Here is an 18,801-nt window from a genome sequence, read left to right as displayed (position 1 = left end):
ATTTATTCTTTTTTCTAGAAGAGGGAAAAATATCGTGACATACCATATATTACAAATATTACATATATCATATATTACATATATCATATATTACATATATTACATTCTGAAAAATGCAAAACTACAGGGAAAGAAAACGGATCAGTGGTTGCCAGGGCCTGCAGATGGGGGGAGTGGTTGGTATAACAGGGCATGAGGGTATTTTTGGGGGGGATGGAACTGTTCTATGAGTGACGACTGTGCATTTGTAAAACTACACTAAAAGGGGTATGTAAATTATACTCTAAAAAACTTGATTTTAGGGAAGTACCTTGTCCATAAAGGGATGGGGGAGTGGAATATACTATATATACACACAGAAGTAGCACACTGTACATAATACTTTATATCTCCATGGATGTTAAAATATAAGAAGAAATATAGTAAATGTGGTAGAAATGTAGTCGTAAAAACTGTTTTATAGGCACAGAGATTGACAAAATAATCAGAAGAGAGAGCCTAGAAACACTCACATGTTATATATGGGAACTTGACATATGACAAATGTCAGTCAAGTCAGAAGGGAAAGGATTGGGTATTCTATAACTAATACTGAGGTAATTGGCATATGGAAAGATGAAATTATACCCTTATGGTATAGAATATACAAAAATGAATTTCAGCTGGATGAAAGACCCAGATGTGAAAACTAAAATAGTAAAAATTTAAAATATAGGATATCTTCAGGATTTTAGGGTAAAGTAAGGTTTTCTTAAGACATAGAAAGTATGACCCGTAGAGGAGAAGAGAGACTTCATCTGACATGATACATTGGATAGATTCCTCATAGGTGTAGAAGAGCATATAAACATGCTACTGTTGATTTTTTTAAAGGAATAAAAATAGTAATATATATATTTATATAAATATGGAAAGGAACTTTGGAAGCAAATATAAGAAACTGATAATAGTGGTTATCTTTGAGATTGCTGATGGAAGTTAGGATTAGAGGGAGAGCTTCCCTGTATACCTTTACAATATTTTGGAGTTTTGAACCATGTAAACATGTTACCTACCCAAAAATTCAATTAAATTATTAGCTTATAAGTGTAACATCATATTTTATTTATTAATGATATATACAACTACAATAAAAACTCATAATGAAAGCTCAAATTATTTCATATGTAATGTTAAATTTTGTGAAATTAAGTTGAAAAGCAAAAACAGAAGACTGATTTTTTTCTTTTTTTTAGGGGATGAAAGAACAGAAACTCGAAGCCAGAAAGAAGCGTGATGAAGAAATAGAGGCAGAAAGACAAATTCTTGATATAGAGGAAGAAATACACAAACAAGGAGAAAGAAAAAAGGCTATTGAATTTGCAAAGCAATATCAATTTTACCAGACAGAAAGAGTGAAACACTTTCATGTACTACTTGGGTTTTCTTGTATTTTTCTGTATATTTAACGTATCTATACATAATAGACTTTATTTTCTTAAAATGCCACAATTTTTTTTTTTTTTTGTAGTCAGGACTTCTTCTTAGTAGAGTTATGAAAGAACGTGATGCACAGATTGAATTCCAAAAGAAAAAAATAAAATCAGATAAAAAATGGGAAGAACAATTGAAACTCAGCATTGAAAAAGCTTTTAAAGAAGAACAAGAAAGAGCAGAAAAACGACGCAGAGATAGAATGGCTCTTGCCAATGATCATTTAAAACAGTATGTATATATAAATTACCTTTTATTGTATCTTATTTTTCTCACAAAAGCTTTTTTTTCAGATTATAAAAGTAATACATGCTGAAATACCTAGTAAGTAGAAAAAATACGAAGAATGGTTAAAAGTCTCTATTACTCTCTTACCCAGAGATAATATATTAATTACTATTGTCACAATAATGCTGCATAACAAACAACCACACAATCTAGTGTCATTCAACAATAAACATTTATTTCTCATGCCTCCGTGGGTTGGTTGGGCCTGGCTGTACAGCTTTTCTTCACACTACAGAACTGGTTGGGTTTGCTGGTTGCTGTGGGGAGGGCTCTGATCTGCTCCATGTGTATTCATTTTTAAGATCCGGGATGAAGGGACAGCAGCCACTTGGGGAAACTTTTCTCATGGTATTGACAGAGATGCAAGAGAATGAGCCCAAGCTTACAAGAATATGGCTAAACTCAAAGGCAAAAGTCAAGGAAGTGTACTTGATCTACCATAAGTCTAAAGCAAATCATATGACCAAGTCTAACAACCGTGGAACAGAGAAACGGACTCCCATGGAAGTGGGAAGTGAGAGAGTGAATCTTTTTGAGCAATAATCTAATCTACCACAATAATCTGTTATTGTTTTGACATATTGGTATATAGCCATATGGACATTTTTTGGTGGTGGTGGATGGGGTCAGAGTCATTGAGCTATAATTTACATTTACTAATAAAATTCACCTTTTAAAAAGCATATAGCTATATAACTACCCCTAAATCAAGATATAGAATCCTTCCATCATCCCAAAATTTCCCTCATGCCCCTTTGCACTAAGTTATATTCTTCACCCTCCCGCCCTGGCAATCATTGAGCCACTGATACAGACTTTTTTTCTAAGCATATATACTCCTATTTTATAAAATGAAATTGGATCAATAGTGTCATTGTATATTTTTTCACTTACCAGTGTATCATGAGCTTTTGCTATATCAGTAAATAGAAATCAAACCTGAACTTTTGTTAAGAAGTAGCTACTATATATATCAGGAGAGGGGATTATATTTGTGTATAATTTTACTTACTTTTCTAAATAGCTGATACATACAAATAGGAAAAGGCACAACGGGGATTCAGTAAAAAGTCTCTTCCTCATCTACCGGCCACCTTGTTTTTCCAATGTGAGACTTACCAGTTTCTTTTTTTTTTTTTTTTTTTAAAGATTTTATTTATTTATTTTGAGAGAGAGAGAATGAGAGAGAACACATGAGAGGGGATAGGGTCAGAGGGCAAATCAGACTCCCCGCCGAGCAGGGAGCCCGATGCGGGACTCGATCCAGGGACTCCAGGATCATGACCTGAGCTGAAGGCAGTCGCTTAACCAACTGAGCCACCCAGGCGCCCGAGACTTACCAGTTTCTTTACATTGTAGTTTGAATGTGCATAGATTGTGTAAATGTATCAAAACATTTTAAACAATATTATACTTTTAAAGAAAAAAATTATTTTTGTACTTAAACATATCATTAATATATAATCATTATAGAATTACAAAATACAATAAAACAAAATGAAAATTAAAATCACAAGAAACTCTGTGTTCCAAAGTAGGTACTGTTAACATTTGGGCATATATTTGTCTACTTTTCAAAGTTATTTTTTTTAATTTTGCAACTAATAAATGAATATATACTTGTTAAAATTCAATACAGCAAAATTTGGAATAAAATTTGAAAAGCCCATCTTCATATCTACCCTTTTCAATGTCTCTTTAAGTCCCATTTTTCTCTTCACAAATAGCCATTATTAATAGTTTTGTGACTACCCCTTCAGAATGTTTTATTACTATTACTAATATCTGTATACAGGGCATATTTAACTGTGTATATATTTTTAACAATGAATGTTTTACAGTGTATTTTTCTGTAAAAATACATTCATTTGTTCACTCAACAATATACCTTGAATATCTTTTTTGCCAGAATATATGGATCTGTCACATCTTTTACAGTAATCATATTGTACACTAAGGATATACCATTATTTATTTAACTATGTTATTATTGAGGGAAGTTTGGATTTTTCCCTCCTCCATTTCTAACAATGCTGTAGTGAACATCCCTGACCATATATATTTTGTAACTTTTGTGCAAAGATGTAGTTATGTAGGGTAGATTTCTTGAACTGAGCTTGGATTTTACATGTGAAGAGATACTGCAAAATTGCCCTCTGAGAAGGCTTTAAGTGTGTAATCATCAATTATATCTGATACCCTTTTCTTTATGTTATAATCAGTTCTGGGCAGTACTGTTTTTAGAATTTAAAGGACCAAAAAATAGTATCTTTTAATTTACGTTTCTCCTAATTTCTAGTGAGGCAGGTTATTTTTTCATGTTTAAATATTCATCTGTTTTGGTTTTTATCATAAATTGGTTACTCCATTGTTCTCCTGTGTAGGTTGTTTTGTATTGATATGTATGTTTGTGATTGATTAAAAACTGATTAATAAGCAGTTTTTATATATGTTGGATATTATAATCTTTATTAGATATATTGCAGATTTTTGTCATCTTTTCTAAATGGTGTTAGTATTTTCTTTTTAAAGATTTTATTTTTAAGGGGCGCCTGGGTGGCTCAGTCTGCCTTTGGCTTGGTTTGTGATCCCAGGGTCCTGGGATCGAGCCCTGCATCGGGCTCCCTGCTCGGCGGGAAGCCTGCTTCTCCCTCTCCCACTCCCCCTACTTGTGTTCCCTCTCTCGCTATGTCTCTGTCAAATAAATAAATAAAATCTTAAAAAAAAAAAAAAGATTTTATTTTTAAGTAATCTCTGTACCCAACATGGGGCTCGAACATACAACCCTGAGATTGAAAGTCACATGCTCTACCAACTGAGCCAGCCAGTCATCCCTGAATAGTTTTAGTATTTAGAAGATACTAATTTTTATGTGCTTAAATCTGTCTTTTTGTTATTATGGTTTTGAGTTTTGTATATATATATTTACTTCTCATAGTCACAAATGTCTGAGTGACATAGATATCAATTCTCAGGACACATGTGTTGCCATATTGTGTAGTCGTCATTTCTTGTAATCCTTAGTAAAAAAAAAAACCTCTGGATTTATTGTAATTTTTTTTCTTTGTCAGTGTAGAGAGCCAAGGATTTATGCAAGTTAGGGACAGAGCCATTGGCAGAGGGAGGCAAATATTTGACCAGTGTGCCACGTTTGAGAAATCTCTCTTCTGTTGGCTGTTGTGGCTCTGAGATAGTTACAGGTAGTAGACTGATCTCCAGGAAATTGCCTGGCAAGTGCTAACACCTTCACAGGCCATCCACCTACCTATAACCTTTGCATGTAGGTTGTGATCAGGCCACAGGATCCCCTTTCCTTGTGGTCTTTCCATGTGCTGCTTAGAGGTTCCAGCAGGTCTAAGGTTTGTTTGAGTTGTTTCTTTGGCCTATCTTCAGTGTAGTCTAGGAGATGTTGATCGGGCTCTGAGGTCAGCTTAAATTCCTTTCCTTTCCATGGTGGGCTCTGTCTTTGTGAATGATGGCCAAGTATTACTTAACCTGATTGTACTCTCAAGTGCCCTTTTTTTGCTGAAATTTCTTGAAAATTCAAGTATAAGTTAAGACTTTGCTTTATTTCGTTTCTAGTAGTGATATAAAATTTCTTCCATTCTGTTGGTTGCATTGTGGGGACTCAGGAAGGGAAGAATATTTGACATGTGGGCTTGGGTTGCCAATTTTCAAATTTCCAGAAGTCCTACATCTTAAATTTATTAGGAAACATTCAATTCTGTAATTGAAGACAACAAAGGAAAATGTAAATCTATTATTATAAATTTTTTTAGGCATATGAATTTACAGAACTATCACCAAGTAGTATTCTGTTGGATGTTGATTCATGTGTCAGTTTTATACAATTCAGAATGTGTGTCACTTAATATACGGTAGGAATGGTAATGAGCCCACACAAAGCCTCTTTAAGTCAACAACAGAATTGGAATACTAACACTGGTATTAACCTGAATAGATACAGAGGACCATGTGGTAGTAAAGAGAGGAGGAGAGTTTCCCCCCACTTTCTTGAATGGTAAGAGTCTATTCAGGGGCACCTGGCTAGCTCAGTTGGTAGAGCACACAACTCCTGATCTCAGGGTTGTGAGTTTGAGCCCCATGTTGGGTGTGGAGCCCTATTTAAAATTAAAAAGAAAAAAAATTAAAATAAGGGTCTATTGAGGGGAAGATTTTTAAGATAGGCTATTTATTCATTCATTAGCAAATTCATTTATCCAATCATCCATTCATTGTTATAAACATTTATTGGACAATTTCCATTTGCCAGCCACTATTCTAGTAACTGAAAATGTGAAAATGAATACAACTGTTTTTTTTATTTAAGAAGTTCACAATCTGGGGAGGAGGTTATAAATATGGAACAAATAATTAGGGTATAATAGTAGATATTTTGGCAAATACATATACAGAATGTATAGAAGCATATAAAATGGACATCTGATCTTGTCTAGAGAAGGGGCTAATTTTTAGAAAAGATCAGTTCTAGCCAAAGTATGAAAACTGAGCAGGAATAAGTCATGCAAATAGTGGGGATGTAGAAGTATTTTAAGCAGAGGAAATAGCAGGGGTGAAGGCCCAGAAGTAAGTTAGAGTATGGTGGATTTGGGTAACTACAAGTAGTCAAGATGACTATAGTAAGAGGCCTAAGAGAGCAGTGTTAAAGAGATTGGGGAGAGGCAAGGGCCAAGTCATGATGTGCCATGTATCTAAGATGTGCCAAAATTTGGAATGACTTTCCACTTTGAGAAAAGACCGTATTTTAATTCTTTTAATCACAAAGAAATGGAAATTAGAGGATACCAAGAGGCAACACTCTTTTGCATGCCCTGGTAATTGTATTACCAAGTGCTATTCAGGTATTACCTGGTGGTGATTTAAAATATGTCCACACATTCTTTGATACTCCTCCCTTCAGAGGGTGGAATCTAATTCCTCCCTCCCTTGAGTGCTGGCTATACAGAGTAACTCATTTCCAGTGAAGAGAATGAGTAGAAGTTATGATGTGTAACATCCTGAGAGAGATTAGGATATAAAAGGCATTGTGGCTTCCTTCTTGCTGTCTTGATCACTCATTCCTGAGGATGCCATGGCGTAAGGACACTCAGGCAGCTCTATGTAGAGGTGCATGTGGCAAGGAGCTGAGGCTTCCTACCAAGAGATATGTAAAAATGGGTTCTCCAGCCTCAGTCAAGCCTTCAGATGTCTACTACTCCACCTAACATCTTGACCGCAACCTCTGGAGAGCCACCCAGCTAAGCTACTCTCAGATTCCTGAGTCTCAGAAATGGTGTGAAATAATAAATGTTTATTATTTTAATCCATTAAATTCAGGGGTAATTACTCAGCAATGGATAACTAAAACACACTGTACAGCTGCTGGCCCTGTGCCTGAAAGTGAGATTTCACACATTTTTAAAACAATCTCTAGGCTGCAGACCTGGGCAGTCTATTCCATTGTTGGGCTTTCAGCAGTATAAGAATCTGCCTGTGGCTCACAGCCCAGTGGGCATAATGAGGATGGGGCAAATGAAGGCCTCTAGTCTAGTGACACCAAAAATCCCCAAATGGAGGGATTTTGAGAATCTTAAGAATCTTAAACATAATTATTGAAAAGAAATTTAACAGTATCTGTAGATTATTATACTGCATATAATTCTATTTCCTTCTATTGATAGGTAAGCATTTCTCCGGAAAGGGGCCAATAGACCTTGCTTAAGAAGAGCTCACTTAGTTACTGTTAATCTCATCAGCTTCTCAGAAGGAAAAATCATCGTAGGATAGTTTGCATCACTTCCCCCTGGATAAGATCATCTAGAGAAAAAGCAGAGAGAGAGATGAGGGCTTAAGTGATCTTCATCCATTCTAACGATTAAAAAACCATCTTAAATCTAATAACTTCCACATTTTTAACTCTAGTTCAGACCACTCCTTTGAGTCCCAGCTTCACAACTGCCTTTAAGACATCTCCATTTGGAAGTCTCATAGATATAAAAAGTCTAAAATGTGTAATATGAAATAAAATTTTGATTCTCCACCCTCACAGTGGACTTTCTAGTGGCATCCTTATCCACTCAGTTGTTCAAATCAGAAACCTAGGAATACACCTCAATTCTTCATGTTCCTTTATTTTCCACAACAAATCTTATCAGCAATTGATGTTGGATTTTTTTTCCAAAATGAATCTTAAAATTACTGCTGTCATCTTAGTCCAGGCCACCTTCATGTCCCATGGATTATTGCATCAACCCCTTAACTGGCCTCCTGTTCTCTCTTCCTAAGTCCTTTTCCTTTCATCATCCAGAGAGATTTTATTAAAATAAAAATTGATCATTTTATTCTCCCACCTAAAACTTTTCAGTGGCATTTCGTTCATTTAAAAGAAAATGGAGGGCGCCTGGGTGGCTCAGTTGGTTAAGCAACTGTCTTCGGCTCAGGTCATGATCCTGGAGTCCCTGGATCGAGTCCCGCATCAGGCTCCCTGCTCGGCAGGGAGTCTGCTTCTCCCTCTGACCCTCCTCCCTCTCATGCTCTCTGTATCTCATTCTCTCTGTCTCAAATAAATAAATAAAATCTTTAAAAAAAAATAAAATAAAAAAAATAAAAGAAAATGGAAATGACCATCTCCCGCAAAGCCTTGTGTGATCTGGCCTCATCTTGTCAACCTCCTTTCCTACCACTCCTTCCCTTCACTTATTCTACTTCTATCATACCGATCTCCCAGGCCTTAAGCACCTGTCAAACCTTTGCTTGCCTCAGGGCCTTCTCATAGGTTTTTCCCACTGGCTGGAATTTTGTTCTCCCATTCTTCATCAGGTGGGTTTCTCACCAGTTCAAAGAATAATCTTCTAAGAATTCTAACAAACTAAATATACAGTAAAATTTTTTTGAAAATCTAGTATTTTTAGGGCAATCATAAACCTGGTTTAGCTGTAGTGGCACCTGGGTGGCTCAGTCATTAAGCATCTGCCTTCGGCTCAGGTCATGATCCCGGGGTCCTGGGATCGAGCCCCACATCGGGCTCCCTGCTCGGCGGGGAGCCTGCTTCTCCCTCTCCCACTCCCCTGCTTATGTTTCCTCTCTCGCTGTGTCTCTGTCAAATAAATAAAATCTTTAAAAAATAAAATGAGACCTACAAATAAATAAATAAATAAATAAAATCTTTAAAAAAAAAAAACAAAACCTGGTTTAGCTGTAGCCAATGGTGACTTTTTTCTTAGCTCCTCCCAAAGAAAGTGACTGCGGCTCTGAAGCTGCTTACTCTGTACAGATATATCAGCTGGGGATCTCCTGTCGTGCGCTGGCTTCCTGATACCACATGCACTTACTGGCTCACCTGTGTGCTCCTCCATGGCACTAGGGAAGGGGATTTCCCCCTCTGCAGCTGAGCGATGAGACTCCAAGAAAAAATTCTTTTGGATTGGGTGCATATGAAAGAAAGGCTTATTCCTCAGTCTTTTTTTAATGTAAGTGTGTTGTTGATCTACCCTGTGTCTACCTGTTCAGGAAGGAAAAAAATTAGAGACAGCAGATAGAGAATGGCAGGGGAGCAGCCTGCACACTTGACTGGCCGACAAGAATGCACGGGCAAGTAGGCATCTCAGGCTGAGCTGCCTTGCCAGTACGCAGAGGCTTGATTGCCAGTGAGGGCACTCAGAGTTTGCATTAAAGTACTGATGGTGGAAGTTCATGGTAGTGATGGTGACGGAGCTGGGAAGGTGGGTTGAAGAGTTAGAGCTGGAGCTAGATCTCCCAGATCACAGCCCTGCAGTAAGGAGGGTGCTCAAGGATCTCTGAAGAACTCACAAGTAAGCCCTGCATGGCTTACCACACAGAAGGCATCCATAGCTACTGAATGTTGGCTAGACGAAGAATGACAGCCAAGGTGGCTAGCCCATTTCCTAAGAGGCTAGACCCGTAGTGCTGAAATTGAGAAACACTAAGGATTAAGGACTTCTCTGTAAAATAATGTCACCATCCCACTATACTGTCATTCAGTTACCTAGTTCTAAAGGAAAGGAACATTTGAATCTGGTATAGGACTTAATTTTGATCAGGAATGAAACAAATTTTGGAGAAAGGAAAATATTGGCAATTCTGGGCTAACCAAAATTAGATTTGGCTTTAATTACTGCTTTTTATATATCTGTTCTTGTCCCCAAAGAAATTCACAAATTTCCCCACAGCTTCAAATCATCCCAGGTAAGAATCTAATTCATTTCTTCAAAATATAACCCATTTTTCTGCTTTGCTCTCAATTTTAGTTATGTTTTTACTTTAGAATCAAGGAACATAAAGAGGAAGAAGAAAGAAGGAGAGAACATGAAGAAAAGGATGCTAAGGAAATAAAGCGACAAAATGCATTATATGAAATAGAAATGAGGAAAAAACTAGAAAAGAAAAAAGAAGAGATAAATGAAAGCAGAAGACTGTTTTTTGTAAGTTAAAAATACAGCATTTATTCAAAAAATGTATAAAGTCCAGGGGCACCTGGGTGGCTCAGTTGGTTAAGCGTCTGCCTTCAGCTCAGGTCATGATCCCAGGGTCCTGGGACTGCGTCTCACGTCAGGCTCTCTGCTAAGCGGGGTGCCTGCTTCTCCTTCTCCCTCTGCTGCTCTGCCTACTTGTGATCTCTCTCTCTCTCTGTCAAATAAATAAATAAAATCTTTAAAAATATGTATAAAGTCCAATGCATGACTTTTAATACATTTTTTAGAAATAATTGTGGAGTAGAAAACAAGTTGTCATTAGTTGGGTTTCTAAGTGTACTTTTGGGGGAGCTGCATTTGCTATGGATTTATGTGGATGTGTTCTCATGCATGAACAAGAAAGAAAAGGATGAGACTTTTTTTTCAAGTAAATACATTTTCATATCTTTTTTTTTTAAGATTTTATTTATTTATTAGAGAGCACAAGCAGGGTGAGGGGCAGAGGGAGCAGCAGACTCCCCACTGAGCAGGGAGCCCGATGCAGGGCTTGATCCCAAGACTGCAGGATCATGACCTGAACCGAAGGTAGATGCTTAACCGACTGAGCCACCCAGGTGCCCCACATCTTCTTATTCTTTAAATGAGAGTTGTGAGGAATGAATTGGGTGATGTGTGTTCCGTGTCTGCTGCACTGTTAATAAGTGCTCAATAAATGTAATAGTTATTTTGTGCCTATTGCAACTCACTTTATTTTGTAATTTTTACATTCTTTTCTTTAAAATTAGTTTTTATTCTTAAGTAATACATGCACAGAATTTAAACATCAAACACCACCAAAAGGCTTAAAAGAAGAGTAGCAGTTCTTTGCTTTACCCCTTCTGCTTCAGGGAGACAGCCACTTCCAGGTTCTTTTAGTTGTTTGTTCTGATATGAAACTATATTCTAAATTATCTGCATATTTTAAAAATATATTAAGTTCTAAAGATATGTGTCTTGACTTATCAGTTTTAGACATTGTCCCTCTGGCCTGGTAGTTGAGGATTTAGCTCTTTTCTAATGCTGTCCCCTTCCCCTGAAATAATCATGCCATAATTTTAGCTAAATCATTATTATTATATAAATATTGTTCTCTGAAGAGCCAAGTAATATACCATGATATTTCTTTGCTTGCATAAATGTTTTTCTGTGATTAAAATAATTGTGTGTTTGCTTTGATGACTATATACCTTAGTTTTTTCCCATATGTTCTCTAAGTTGTCAAATGTATATTGATACTAGTTTTCAAATATTCATCTAAGTAATATTAAATTATCTATGTTCTTGATTTTCTTAGAGCTCCCCCATGCAAGTCCTCCATCCTTCTCTGGGCCTCCTGCCCAGCTGTCATTCTGGGACTTCCCTGGGTCACTTTCCTGGGCTGCAGTTCCCATTTCCCCTGAATCCCATGCCTTCCTTCTTCTTAGCTTACTTCTTCATCTTACTGAAATACTTCTTCAAGTAACTTCCTAAGAAAGGGTATAAAAAGGATTTTTATAATTTTATAAAAATTGAATTTTTTTTTTTTAAAAAAATTTTTTTTAAAATCCTTACTTGAAAAGGTTGTCATTTAAAGTCATATTTGCTTTATGGTTTGACTGGATATAGAATTCTGGTTCAGAATTCGGAATTTTGTATTCATGGTTTCATGATCATCTGACTTCCAGTATTGCTGTTGAGAAGTATGATGCCATTTAGGTTTTTCAGCCTATTTATGTGATCTGTTGTATTTTATTTTTCTCTCTCTTTCTGAAAGATTTCTGGGTCATTTTTATTTCACAGGGACATACTTTGATATAGTTGTTTTTCATTATTTTGCTGAGCATTCAGTTGATGCTTTCAATCTGGAAACATATATTCCTTTCATCCTGGAAATTCTTCTTATTTTATTTCTTGTATAATCTTCCATTTTGTCTCTTCTGTTCTAGAACCCCTCTGATACACATTGGACTTTCTGAATTGATGCTGTAATTAAAAAAAAACAACAAACTTTTCTCATTTTTTTAGTTAGGGTAAGGCTCAAAGGTAATAGTACCTTAAATAAATTAAAACTTTGAAGTGCAGAGTAGTCATTCCATGGCTAATATGGCAACTCCAGAATCAACAGGGACTGAAATGGCTTCTCTTTTTTTGCTTTGCTATTCTTGGAACATAGATGGCTTCTGTCCTCAAAGTTGCCCCATGGCCCTGAATGGCTGCTGGAGCTCTTGCCCTCATATCCACATTCTAGGCAGCAAGAAGGACAAAAAAGAATGCCCAACTATCTGTTCTCCTTTTAAGGAACATTTCCAGAAGTTTCACTTAACGATTTCCACTAAATCTCATTGGTCACAATTAGACACACTTAGCTGAAAAGAAAGCTTGGAAATAGTCTTTTTAGATGAGCATGTTGCCACTCTGAACAAAATGTGGGTCCTGCTACTAATGCAAAAAAGAAGAAAGAATCTTGGGTAGGCAGTTAATTGTTCCTGCCCTTTTTGGTTTTTGTTTGACTCTGAGAGTTATTCTCAACTTTGTCTTTTAAACTTTCTATTGAATTTTAAATTTAGCTACCAAGGGGTACCTGGGTGGCTCAGTCAGTTAAGCATCCAGCTCTTGATTTCGGCTTAGGTCATAATCTCAGGGTTGTGGAATTGAGCCCCAAGTCGGGCTCCATGCTCAGCACAGAGTTTGCTTGAGATTCTCTCTCTCCCTCTGCTCCTCCCTGCTTGCTTGCTCTCTCTCTCTCAAATAAATAAATAAATCTTAAAAAAAAAAAAATAAGCTACCAAATTAAGCTACCAAAGTTTTAATTTCCAAGAGTTTTACCTGTAATGCTATTGTTCCTTTGTAAGGAACAATAAATAAAATACAACAGATCACATAAATAGGCTGAAAAACCTAAATGGCATCATACTTCTCAACAGCAATACTGGAAGTCAGATGATCATGAAACCATGAATACAAAATTCCGAATTCTGAACCAGAATTCTATATCCAGTCAAACCATAAAGCAAATATGACTTTAAATGACAACCTTTTCAAGTAAGGATTTTAAAAATTGATCTGTATACCCTTTCTTAGGAAGTTACTTGAAGATAAAATAAAATAAAATCTTATTCTTGTTTCATGGATGCAATATGTTTATCTCTCCAAGATACTTTGGAATGGGACAGACCTTTGAATGCTAACTCTGCCACTAACTAGCAATGTGACCTTGGGCTGAGGCTTTCAACTTTTAAAAATGAGAATTAACTTTGTGTTAATTAACTCTATTCTTTCCTATTAAAAAAAATCTGTTTGAACATTACAATAAACTTAGAAAAAAACCAGCAAAATAAAACTTTTAAGAAATCATTCAAAACAATCACCTTTAACAGTTTGATACTGTTATTAGCTTTTCATGTTCACTAATGCTTCTCCTAACCAGATTATGGGCTTTTAAAAATAATAGCCATAAGATAGGAGAGTACTTAAGAATGCTAGGTGCATAGTAGACCCTGAGTTATAAATATATTGGAAGATTAAGTGTTGCATCTTCACTTGAATTGGTTTCTACTCATAGTAACTAAATACACTAATATCTATATATCCAGGCTATTGTGTTCAAAGGCACCTATTTTTATGATGGCTAACTCAGGCTGGAGTCATGGAATATATGCTGATATGAACAGATTTTTATTTTGAAAAATAATGACCTATATTAAAATGTTTTGTTAGACTATATATCTGTACCTTTTCTTGTGTATATGGGAAAAGACAGTCTGGACAAGAAACTAGTTTCACAGTGATCAAGTCAGTGGAGGAATTAGGAATATAGGGAGACAGACAGTGGATGGGGAAGGAAGGACACTTTATACTGTGTATCATTTAAATATTTTTAATTTGTGTACCATAGAAGTATATTAACTATTTAAATGTTAAATGAAAATTGATGAAAATATTTAATGTATTTTTTCTGATTCTAGGATTTTTTTAAAGATTTATTTTTTTAAAGATTTTATGAGAGAGAGAGAGAGAGCAAGTGAGGGGAGGGGCAGAGGGAGAAGCAGACTGCCTTCTGAGCAGGGAGCCCGACATGGGCTTGATCCCAGGACCCTGAGATCTTGACCTGAGCCAAAGGCAGACAGTTAACTGACTGAGACACCCAGGTGCCCCTTATTTATTTATTTGAGAGAGAGACAGAGAGAAAGCACAGGGAGGGGCACAAGGGAGAGGGCAGAGGGAGAGGAAGAGCATCTCAGGCAGATTCCTTGCTGAGTGTGGAGCCCAATGTGAGGCTCGATCTCACAACCCTGAGATCATGACTCCAGCCGAAACCAAAAGTTGGCTGCCTAACTGAGCCACCAAGGCTCCCCTAGAATTATTTTTAATTACATATTTTAAAGAAATGAGATATTTGAAAGGAAATACAGAAAAGCATTAAGATGAAAAGTCACAGGGTGCCTGGGTGGCTCAGTTGGTTAAGCGACTGCCTTCGGCTCAGGTCATGATCCTGGAGTCCCGGGATCGAGTCCCGCATCGGGCTCCCTGCTTGGCAGGGAGCCTGCTTCTCCCTCTGACCCTGCCCCCTCTCATGTGCTCTCTGTCTCTGTCATTCTCTCTGTCTCAAATAAATAAATAAAATCTTTTAAAAAAAAAAAGATGAAAAGTCACATATATAATCTCATACCCCAGAGATAACTATTAACATTTGATACATTTCTTCCAGTAGTATATACATTATAAACTTGTACCTATATATGTACTATATATATATATGAAATTTGCTATGTAGTATTTTATATTCTCCTTTCCCCCCACTTACCCATTATATTATTTGTATCTTCCCATATCATTGAGAGTATAATTTATTTAACCGTCTCTTCATTATTAAAGATTTAGAGGTTTCCAATTTTTCACTCTTATAAATAACTTTGGGATAAAGTACATGGTACATAAAGCTTAATGCGTACCTCTGATTGTTTCTTTGGGATAAATTCCCAAGAGAGAAATAACTTGGACCATTTGATAGGTTCTCATTAGATATTCATATGTTGAAAGATATTTTTCTTTGTGATAATACAGTTTTTTTCCCCCAAGGAACATATGAATGACAAAAATATCATCAAAGCTGTAGAATGGCAGCAGCAAGAGGAGGAAGATGAAAAGATTAGAAAATTTATCAAAGCAAAAAAGCATCTTACACAAATAGGGAAAGAAAAAGAAGCTGAAACACACAGGTAAGCTTTAAAAGTAATTCATATAATTAATAAAGTACTATCTGAAATTATTATAAATCAGAAGTTGTGATATGAGAGTAATTTTTAAGAATAAGTCATTATAGGGCACCTGGCTGGCTCAGTCAGTTAAGTGTCTGCCTTTGGCTCAGGTTGTGGGGTCCTGGGGAGCCTGCTTCTCCCTCTGCCTCTCTCTCTCTCTCATAAATAAATAAATTAAATATTTTGGTATGCCTGCGTGGCTCAGTCGGTTAAGCGTCTGCCTTCGGCTCAGGTCATGATCCCAGGGTCCTGGGATCGAGCCCCGCATCGATCCCTGCAGAGCAGGGAGCCTGCTTCTCCCTCTGCTTGTGCGCTTTCTCTCACAAATAAATAAATAAAATCTTTTAAAAGAAGAGTAAGTCATTATATATAACTAGGGCATTTAGTGACATGATGATTTCAGAGTTAGGTTTCCCTTGGAATATCAAGGACATCTATCTGGTGGATGGTTGGAAATAGTGAAATCTCTGCTGTAGGGGAGGGATATGAGCTAGATAGAGATGGCTTTGTGAGCCATTGATATTAAGTGGTAGTTGGAACTGTGGATACAGCTGAGCTCACCTATGGTGAGTAGGTAAGAAATGAAGGTGGCATAGTCCCTTGGGAGGAAGAAGATCATGCGAAGACCAAAGAATAGTTTCCAGAGATTGGAAGAAAATCAGAGAAACAACACGAAGGAGAGTTTCAGTAAGAGGAGAGCAGTCATTGGTGTTAGATCAATAGAGGGACTATATGAGATTTTTTAAAAAGATTTATGTATTTATTTTAGAGAGAGAGTGGGGGAAAGGGGCGGGCACAGGGAGGGAGAATCTTAAGAAGACTGCACTGAGTGTGGAGCCCAGCAGGGAGCTTGATCTCATGACCCTGAGATCACAATGTGAGCAGAAACCAAGAGGTGGACACTTAACTGATTGTGCCACTCAGGCGCCCCTAAATGAGATTTTAAAAATGAAATGTCAGATATGGAGGTCATTGCTTACCTTAGTGATAAGTTTGGGATGAGGTAAGAGAGAGGAGGCCAGTTTCAGTACACTGTGTTTCTGTCTACATTCTACTTTTGCCTTATGCAGAGCATTCCAATGGCTTTATATCACATGTAGAGTATTTACTAAGGCCCATAAGGCTCTCCACCATCCTAATTCCCAGCTGACCCCAGCCTCATCTCTTGGACTTCGTCTTGTACTATTCTCTCCTTCTTTGCCTCCTCATCACTCACACTGGACTTCTCCTGTACCCTCTCTGGGGAATGCTGACCTCCCTAAACTCTTTCAAAAGGATCATTACTCAGATATTGCCTTCTCAGTGAGGCCTTCCCTGACAACCTTAATTAAAATTACAGCCCCACCCCCACATTGCTTATCTGTTTAATTGCTTGCTTTTTCCTCATTGCATGATATAGCACCATTTTAATTATTTACTTTGTTCACTATCCCTCTACCCCAGCTGTAATGAAAGTTCTAGAAGAACAGAGATTTTTAATGTTTTTGTTTACTGTTATATCCCCAGGACCTGGAATAATGTCTGGAACATAGTAGGCAATCAATAAAAGTGTTTAGAATATTGTTGTTGAAAGTCTAGATGCAATGTCACCTTTCCCATGAAGCCTTCCTTTTTTCTCATCTGCCTATATCACTTTCTAGCTTTCTCATTGGCATGTATCACCCTTTGCCATGTATTGTTATTTGCACAAATGTCTTTTCTCCACTTTAGACTGTAATTTCCTTGGGACTGTGTCCTTTCTTATCATTTTTCCCACACTGCTTTGCAAATTCATTCCATAAATTAGTGAATCTGTCACATCTAAATTTAAAAGTATTTTTTGTCCAATCCTAAATGAAAATGCCCCTATTCCTTTAAGAAATACCTAGTTATGGTTAATGATGTGCCAGTCACCATGCTTGGCTCTGAACTAGAGAGAGGACTTACCCATTCTCTGAGCTCAGGAATGTCATAATGTAAAAGGACCGTTGTCTATCTTCATATAAATAGATGAAGTCAATAAAGCGCTATGAATAAATTATAAACAGACTATATAGTAAGAGGATGGATTTATTCAGGATTTTAATAACTTTTACTAGATATTTTTGAGATTTCATTTAAAGAAAGGCTGTTGATTTATTTTATAACCTAAGCCTCCAATGTTAGAGTAAGCAGGGTGTCTGATTAAGGATTCTGAAAATCTTTTCATTGTGAGAATTTTAATAGTTTATTTCCTACATGCACGCACGCATACACATGCACGTACACAAGATATATGTATTACTCTCTTTGGATTTTTAAAATATGCTTTATTCTAAAAATAAAGTATTAAAAATAGTTTCCACTTAAAATAATCAGTACATATAAGGAGTATTGGGGCTCCATTCAGTTTTGTAAAAAACTATAAATTATCTGATTTTTTTTTTAAAGATTTTATTTATTTGACAGAGAGATAGAGAGAGAACACAAGTAGACAGAGCAGCAGGCAGAGGGAGAGGGAGAAGCAGGCTATCAGCTGAGCAGGGAGCCCCATGCAGGACTTGATCCCAGGACCTCTGGGATCATGACCTGAGCTGAAGGCAGCTGATTGACTGAGCCACCCAGGTGCCCCTAAAATATCTGATTTCTAATGAAATTATATTGGCTCCATAACAAATCTATTCATGAAGATTTAACAAGTGATGGTTATTTTGTTATAGGCTAATGGAAGAAAGGAGAGAAAGAATAAATAACTTCCTGAGTGAACTAATAAAAGAGAAACTTGACAATGAAGAATTGATTATTGCTAGAGATACTGCAGAAGCTGAGGCTGAATGGGAAAAAAGAGAAAAAGAAAAATATGAAAAAAACAAAGCAGAATTAAAAGCGATTGCAGAATATAGAGCTGTTGTGGTAAGCAATTCAATTACGACAAATAAAAACTAAAAAAAAATTTTAAGTCCTTTCCACTGTAGTTTCCACTCCCTCTCCCTCTCTGACAAAAAACTAGCAAAGATTTGAAAAACAATGTATGAGTTATCTTCCTATATTCTTGAAATCAGACCATGTTTAATTTCTAACAGAAGATCATATGATAATCAATTACAAATAAGATATCGTTAGACAAAAATAATCTCTTCTGTTTCAGAACCATCTGAAATGCAAAAATTGTTATTCACTTAATATACATTTGAGTGTTTTTAAGACTAACCAAATAAAAATAACCCATTTCTGTATTTCTTAATCCTTCAGATAATCCTTATCTCCTACATAATTGACTGTCATAACATTTAATTTGGATAGTTTATAAACATTATAGCAGCTAATTTTTTACCTACAAATATTCCCCCACCTTGAGAAGATCTTGCTATTCT

The 18,801-nt window shown here is 36.5% G+C and overlaps 1 protein-coding gene across 1 annotated transcript in view; it reads left to right on the top strand.

The window, feature by feature from the left end:
• The window catches only part of CFAP210 (cilia and flagella associated protein 210), a 34,260-nt gene that overhangs the window by 9,051 nt on the left and 6,408 nt on the right, over positions 1 to 18,801 (top strand). Inside the window, exons 4-8 of the mRNA XM_021703062.1 lie at positions 1,236 to 1,409; positions 1,511 to 1,704; positions 10,046 to 10,202; positions 15,291 to 15,430; positions 18,148 to 18,340. Coding sequence (XP_021558737.1) covers positions 1,236 to 1,409; positions 1,511 to 1,704; positions 10,046 to 10,202; positions 15,291 to 15,430; positions 18,148 to 18,340 — 858 coding nt within the window. The remainder of the gene's footprint in view (positions 1 to 1,235; positions 1,410 to 1,510; positions 1,705 to 10,045; positions 10,203 to 15,290; positions 15,431 to 18,147; positions 18,341 to 18,801) is intronic.

Source organism: Neomonachus schauinslandi, chromosome 3 (genome assembly GCF_002201575.2).
Source record: "Neomonachus schauinslandi chromosome 3, ASM220157v2, whole genome shotgun sequence".
Taxonomy (NCBI): Eukaryota; Metazoa; Chordata; class Mammalia; order Carnivora; family Phocidae; genus Neomonachus; species Neomonachus schauinslandi.
This window is presented reverse-complemented; position numbering and strand designations above follow the sequence as displayed.